This window comes from Aythya marila (genome assembly GCF_965140915.1).
Source record: "Aythya marila genome assembly, chromosome: 18".
Taxonomy (NCBI): Eukaryota; Metazoa; Chordata; class Aves; order Anseriformes; family Anatidae; genus Aythya; species Aythya marila.
The window spans coordinates 92,480-100,340 of NC_139059.1; the positions used below are offsets into that span (position 1 = coordinate 92,480).

At 36.5% G+C, this 7,861-nt stretch overlaps 1 protein-coding gene across 1 annotated transcript in view; it reads left to right on the top strand.

Annotated features, from left to right (window-relative positions):
• Positions 1-7,169, top strand: part of CCDC57 (coiled-coil domain containing 57) — a gene marked incomplete at its 3' end in the record, with an annotated part of 30,709 nt that extends 23,540 nt beyond the window's left edge. Inside the window, exons 9-10 of the mRNA XM_082774888.1 lie at positions 188-410; positions 6,943-7,169. Of these exons, the coding sequence (XP_082631014.1) occupies positions 188-410; positions 6,943-7,169 (450 nt within the window). The remainder of the gene's footprint in view (positions 1-187; positions 411-6,942) is intronic.
• Between the last annotated feature and the right edge of the window lie 692 nt (positions 7,170-7,861).

A 7,861-nucleotide genomic window follows, 5' to 3' on the forward strand; every position in this document is an offset into this window, starting at 1 on the left:
AAGATGTTCATCTTATACAAACTTTCAGAGTTATAATTAATAATTTTCTTCTTTAGTCTTGCCTCTTTGGTGCCAAAGTCTTCTGTCTTTCTAAGACCAAGATGCACCAAAGAGATTTAAATAATTTTCAGATGTATCTGGTGTGAAAATATATATATCTTTATAAGATATATTCAAACTTGCACAGGTTAATCTAGATTTCTGTACTGGAAGTTGTGGGCCAGAACAACAAAAGGCACATACATCCTCAAAGATGGTTCAAAGTCAGCCGCTCAAGGAAAGTCCTAGTCAAGCCCAGCAGACCTGGATTTCTTCATCTAGAGCACATAGATCTTGCCAAGGTATTTGGCAAACTTTAGAAATGAGATCAAGCCCTTCTATTCTCAGTTCTCAAAACAACACTAAACAAGGTAAGCAAGCTGTGCAAAGTAATTTGACTAATCTAGAAGAAAACTAGTAGTGGATTCTGCCACATTGCACTAATTATTTTTACATAAGTGCTACTGGTGTTACAGTCCTGTGTTCAGAATTTAATGGTCTAATGAGTTACTTTAAGGTACTTTTCTCTTGTCACCTGAATTGTCCAACAATTAAGGCAAATGCCAGTACAGCTCACTGGTGTTAATGACATTGTTATAAACACTTCCCATACTTCTCTGCTTTTATTAAATACTAGTTGAAAATGCAAATACTGCTCTGTCTTGACATAGTCTGAACTTTATTTGGGACACACATGAAAGCATCTGTCTGAGAATTGCACTGTTCACTTGTTGCTAAGTGACTGTTAGATCAAATTGTAATTTGACAAATCCTTACTTAATAATTATTTTTGTGAAAGCTTAATAGCCATAATACTACTTAGCGTGCTAAGACCTAATGGCTAAAAATGTAGGATCAAGAATGTAGCGTGGTATATGCTGTGGGCACACAGTGAACTAGTGATTGTTATTTGCTAGTATTTTATAGTCGACTGCAACAAGTTAGAACACAAAAACAAACAACAGAAAACACACACACAAATCCTTACATGTGAGACAGAATCCTGACCTTACATGTCAGACCTACTAGGATTTGGATGAGAGGAGAAAGTAAAACCTAGGCAATACACTGAAAGACTGAACATTAATCAGTGTTACACTGTGGCCAAAACTGTGCGTTCTTGGAAATTTTAGCAGGAGTGCCATTTCTAAGGTATGGGCAGCAAAGTATAGCCTCTTCACATGCAAATTATAAAGGAACATTATAAAGGGTAGTCATTATGTTGAGCACGGTATTGCAGATGAATGTTATGTGTGTCTCCATAACTGTTAACCTGTTCATGAAGTAATCCTTTCTTGGAAAAACTTTGGAAAACTGTTTTAACCTTTGCCATGGATGGGACTAAACATAATGGCCTTAAATTATAATACTGGAGAAAATTTAAGGATTCACTGAACCACCTTTAGTGTCAGAAAAGAATGAAAAGTAAGTAATACCTAAAAGGGCTTTCCAAGTGAAAAATGGATTATAAACATAGTACCTTTCTGTTGTGACAGGGACAAACTAATGTGCATTGACAGACCTGTAGGACTAGAGTGGATGTAGTGCTGAGAGTCATTTGTGTGCTGGTTTTGTGGGGCTGGGACTGAAATAGGAAGATTATTTCAGGTCAGGCTTATATTGACAGGATAAGGATGTCTTTGAAACATTATTGATAGTGCCGTGCAGTTTCATGCTGCTGTGTGCGTGATGCAACACAATTGGCAGCCTTGCAAGGACATCAGTTTCTTAACGTCTAGAAATTTCCAGCCACCATTGCAAAACTTACTGTAGATTTTGGGGGATCTAGAGAATAACAAAAGGAAAAGATGACACTCCCAACACAAAACAAGTGAAACATCAATAAGGGGTAACATTTTGCATGAGAACAACCTGAATTTGATGTCTGCATACTGATTTACCCTAAGAATGCTTGATAGCAGATCGTTACATGCAGACCCTGAAACACTGCATTGCAAGAACAGGACTTAAACAACATAAGATTTTTTTTAAGCTTTCTCCTCTAGGAAATCATCCAAATAGTATTCTTAGCTCTACTAGAGAGAGTTGTACATTTTAGAAAACAAGATTATGAAAACAAAATCTTTCTTTTTTGGAAGCATGTCACCCTGTCTTCAGAACCAAATATATAAAATTTTCAAGGAGTTCTGCTTCTTCTTTTAACAGAGGCTTACATTATTCATGCTGATCTTTATAGTTTAAAGCCTCTCACTTGAATTTAGTATATCCATCAAACACATTGTTACGGTGAATAGAACCATCATTGAGATGGAGCAACTTCATAGTTGCCTTTCAGATACAAGTGATGCACACACAGGCTTGAAAGCTCAGGAGTAGATGAGTTGGAACAAAGACAAGCAAGTTAGTTTGCTTATTTAAATATCTATTTTGCAAGTTCAGTGCTGTACAGATCTGTCATACCAATAGCTATGTTTTATGGGCATTTCTGGTGAAGCAGCAATGGTTATAGTGTGAGAATTATTTTCTGATCTTCTGATCTTTCTGATCCTGTTGAACAGCTTTGTACAGTTATTTTTCATATATAAAACAGCCTTTTGGGACTTAAAATGGCTGGCATGTCAGATAAGCCCTGTAATTTGCTATATTTCCAGTATATGACTGGATATATTTAGCAGTGTGAATGACATATATGTTAATGCTGAGTTACTAAATGGACTGTTACATACTTTGTTCATTTCACAATCAAATTGAGCCTGTGGAAACTTTGAAGCAAGTCAGAAAGCTAAGAAATATTTTGATTTTCTCTCTCTTTACTCTATCTGCTATTTTGTAGTTTGTACTGTAGGAATAACATGAATTAAATATTTCTGTTTGTGTTAATTCTGCAGGCAAGTAGAAATAAGGGTTTTAGAAAGGAGTACAGGCTCCTAGTTCAGGTGATCCTGCAACAGGAGTTGATGGGTACAATCTGATTAAAAACATCAGTGTTGTGTACATACTGTACTAGTAAGGAGTACACTTCATTTCTTTCCTTCTCTTATGTTATGTCCCTGAGAACAGGTGGGAAACATTGGTCTTCCATGACTTATGTATCTTGAATGCTGATGACAGTCCATCCTCAAAGGAAAGTTGCTTGTCAGAAAAGCTGTGTGCTTGCCTCTCAAAATCATGACACATACAGTAGTGTGATAAGGGTTAGGGATAACTCCTGTACAAGCTGCAAGCTTTCTCTATTCACCTGTGGGCTATAGGGTCTTTTTTAATTTTCAAATATTTGTTAGGTAGGAGGAGAGAAATTTTGTAAAACATTTTAAAAACTGGATTTTTTTTCTTCAAGTTTAGTTTAATACCAATTTTACTTGCTATTATGGACAGTTAGTAGTTAATCTGGAAACAAAGGCAAACATTACTTATTATTCAGCTTAAGGTCCCATTTAGGGTGAAGTCAGTACTGTGGGAGGTGCTTTGTGTTACCATGTGAAATGTTCCTGATCATCTAGGTTTCCTTGGGTCAGCAGAGGCTGGGGTCAGTGCAGAAGGAGTATGAGCATAAGGCAAGTTATGCCTGCACTTAGATTGCCCCCACTTACTTTATGTGCTTTTGGAGCAAATGAAATTTTTGTATTTTCCATGTCAGAGTAGAGCTCCAGTTCTGGTGGATGGTCCCACTGTACATTTTGAGAAACTCCACGTCCACAGCTATCCATAACTGTGGTCCTGGGATGTTTAGTTGAGTTTACATTGTATCCTAACAAAACAAACAAACAAAAAAATTAAGATGTTTTGAAGCAAAGTAAATTTTCTGGTTTGCTACTTGAACTTGGATACAGGAGTTTCTTTTGCTATAATTCTTATTGTTGCTGTTACTTGCAAAACGTTGTGATCTGAAATTCTACACTTTATGGATCAAAAGTTATCTTAAGTGTTTCCACACTAGACAGAATTTCAACAGCTTTGACATCACTGACAGTTCTAAGAGCAATCCATGTGGGTAAAAAGCTGGCCAGAGAAAGAATCTGGTAAAATATTAACAAACAGAAAGAGAGCTCTGGCTCTGGCTTCAGTTTACCCCTTAATCAGGGAAAGACTCATGATTTCTTTTCTATGTTACATAAAACTTCTCATCTTTGAAGTGCTTCACAAATATTAACTAATCCCCTAGCTACACTTTCTTCACTTAAATGTTCTTCTTCTGAATAGGAACTTGTTTGAGTTGGTGTTCCTTCTGAGGCACTGTTAGCCAAAAGCAAATATCTAGTGAAAAGTTTTTGAACGAAATTTTCCATTTGGGGAAATTTCTATTTGCTCAAGCAACATGTCTGCCTGTATCTTTCTAGTTCTAGAAAAAAGAAATCAATATGAATATTAATCTCTCACTGTAGTTAACATAAATCAAATAGAAGATATGTTAAGCATTTACACAGACTAAATTTTAAGCTCACTTTCAAAAGCAATTTAGGCTGTTAACTATGTTCTCACTAGTTCTTGTTGACAAGGTCACTTCTGAAAATGAGTTATAGGCTTATAAGTTAGGTATGCCTTTTCATTGTTTGTTTATTTGTTTGTGGAAACCAAGATATTACATTTAAATGTCACCCCACTGCACATATTCATGCTGATTTTATTCAGGGTCCTTTGGACATGAACAGTCCCAAGCAGAACCAGTAATATATGGCGGTCCTTATTCAGAGTTTGCTAAGGATATTTTACTTCACATAGCATTTTGAATTCTGGGGTATTGGTTCTTTTACTTTTTGTAGATATAACCTTGCCAATTTGCAGTTTAGTTTGTTTAAATTTCTGTATTAATGCGGATTTTTTCCAGCCCAAGGCTTTTCAATAGCCATAAAAAGCTTTTGTTCTATGTTGTTGTTCCAAATACCTAAGTAGGTTTTACTAGTTGCAACATGTCTAATGTCAAGAGACAAGCATAGAGAAAACTTCAGAGAAAGGAGCGCATGTGATGGATACATTGGTGCTCGGTTGCTTTGTCTTTGGATCTATAGGATTAGGGCCTCCCACTTTGTCTGAAAGTCATGCCCTTGGTTGAATTCAAAGGGCCCTTCAAAACCGACAAAATCTTTCATAAGCAGACCATCAGTAAGCAGTGTTGACTATGTGATATTTATGGATCTGCTCATTGCTGTTATTTAGACCACAAAAGACAATGAGTCTCATTTTGCCGTGGCTCCTGTTCAATTAAAATAATCTTTGAAGCTGTGTCTGTGACTTTTCAAACACTGCCTCCTGCACTCTGATAAAGCATTGATGTTTTCATGAAATTCTGCTCCTTATCTGACACGTGCTAGACGTCTAAGGTAATGCACTATAATGATTCGAGTCCTTTTTTCCAGAGGCAAATATACCCAAACGGTTTCCAAGCTTCAATTCTCTCTGTCTCCTACATGTGTAGGTAGCCACTAGATGGCAAGCTGTACAACATTTCATATTGATGGCACAAGAGCACACTGTGCTTTTGCCACCTGTAATAACAAATGGCACCAAGCCAACCCAGCATAGATATTGCACACTCATAAATGAACAACTGGTTCAGTCTAAGCCTGAACACAAGAATGATTTCGAAGTGTCATGTTTTGACATTTGCCACGGTGTCATGTTTTGCATAGAGCTATAAACCCTCCATAGATAAGTATTCTTGAATCATGGAATGAATTATTTCCTTCCATGTAGAATTTGGTTTGCACTTTCTTCTATGGTCTGTTGACTATGAGAATTTACCTTCTCCTGCGAATAACCTATCTTTGTCAATTTTTGTACCTCTCATTCTTGCTCTGTGATTGGATAGTACTTAGGACTGAAGCCTGGCAAGCTTGAAAAAATTCAACTACAGAATACTGTATTGTGTATTATCACAAGTACATTATGCCTACTTCTGCTGTCTGCTTTGGCTCTGTTTAGAAAATCTGAAGTTAAAATCTCAGTGCACTGAAAAATAAGGATTAAGTGGCTGGAGCCTAGCACCTGTAAGCATTGCTTATAGCTTACAATGACTACTGTGACTGACCAATTCCACTTATCTTACCTAATGAAACCTGTGATAAGGCTGCAGTTGATTTAGTTGGAGATAGTGGTTTTCAGACAATTATGAGAGACTGGAGAACAGACTTCCATTGGTATTAAGACCAATCTTCCTGTTTCCCAACCAAAGAAAGTACTTTTTGAGTTAGCCCACTCTACTACACGGAAATATTTTAGACAAAGAAAACAAGGATTTCCCCAGCGAATGCCTTCCTGTGTGAAAAAGATTGAGAGAATTAAAAAAAAAAAGGGTGGGGGCAAGCAAACCCACATGATAGTGGTAGTAATGCAGCTTTGTCAAGCCCACAGAACTGCTGTTGAGCCTTTTAGATCATGCTTCTCCTAACACGGCTCTCATCTCCTGGTGGTTTCTTGAAAGAGATCAAACTATTGCAGCCAACTACTTTAACACCATTTCACAATATGGGAATAGGTAAGTCTAACTTTGTATTGTGTTATTCAGTGTGCAGGTACTGTGTGTTCTCTCACGGTGGAGAGAAGAATAAGCTTGTAAAATGTGATGTTTAAAAACAGCTGAACAGATAGGTAGTGCTTGAATTGAACGGTTTCATGGATCTTCCAACTGTCTTCCTTTCTTCTCTGTCAAGTAGTCTGATGCTTATGAAAACTAAACAGGTACAGATAAGCAAGGATTGAGCAGGAGATGCTGAGATATACCACCCATATGGCAGGCCTTAATAGACAGTTCTGTGTCCCCTATGTTAGCTACTATAAAAATGGCTTCCTAGCCTGATGTAAGATTTTGACAATGTGCCACTGTGGCAGCTGTGTGTTTAAAGGAAAGATGTAAACCAGTTCTTTTCAGTTCTCCAGTCTTTGATTAAATGTAAACATAAGCACAACGTTTTATTTATTTATTATCTATTTATTTATTTATTTGAGCATTGGAATTTGAAGTTACATGTTCAAGTGAGCAATCGGAAGAATCACAGCAAAATATCAAAGCCAAGGATAAACTTGAAATGCCAGCTGCAGATTTGACAGTCAGAGGCACCAAGCTGGAAGCTCAGCAGAAGTTAAAATCCAGGATTTTATCTTGTACTTATCCCATAAAACAAAAAATCTCTTCTAACATGTCAAAAATCCGCAACTATAATATTAAAGACTGATTTCTCTGTTGGCAGCAAGTTTCAGTCCATGCTTGCTATTAATTTACATTAAAAGAATATAAATTAGATCTAAATATTACTTTGATGTTCATTTTTATATGTCAAATTGGGATGTTTGAGGCCAGAAAAGAAATATTGTTCCCAGTTTCTTGAGAAAGGGTTAATCTGTGTACATGGTGAGATTATAGTCTTCAGTGTTAATACGCATTTATTTTAATTATATATGTTAAATATCGCTTGCATCACGGATTTAGAAATGCCCAGTTAATACATATGTAAATCTTTGTGCCGCTAGGCAGGGCTTGCAGGTCTTTAGCAAATATTTTGTTGAGAAACTGTAGATGCGATTTAAACTTAGAAGTGGGATGTGTCAACCCACTTGTTTTCTTATAATTAACAATGCAACCGTTAATCCCGTGCAGCTATCTTTCAACTTGAAAGAAAGGGTTTTGAAAAGATCATACATTAATCTATATTGTTTGTCATCTTCTGCAGTTCTTTCCACTTGTTCAGGGAGCACGAGAGAGTATAAAATTGAACTTCTATCATCACACTACTAATAATATTTTTGTTAAACTACCTGAAGTGTAAAGCAATGAAAATCTCTTAGAATCTTGCAGAAGTATTGTAAGAAATAAGTCTTACAACAGGTGAAACTAAAAGAAAACTTGAGTGGGTTGTGATGTAATGAG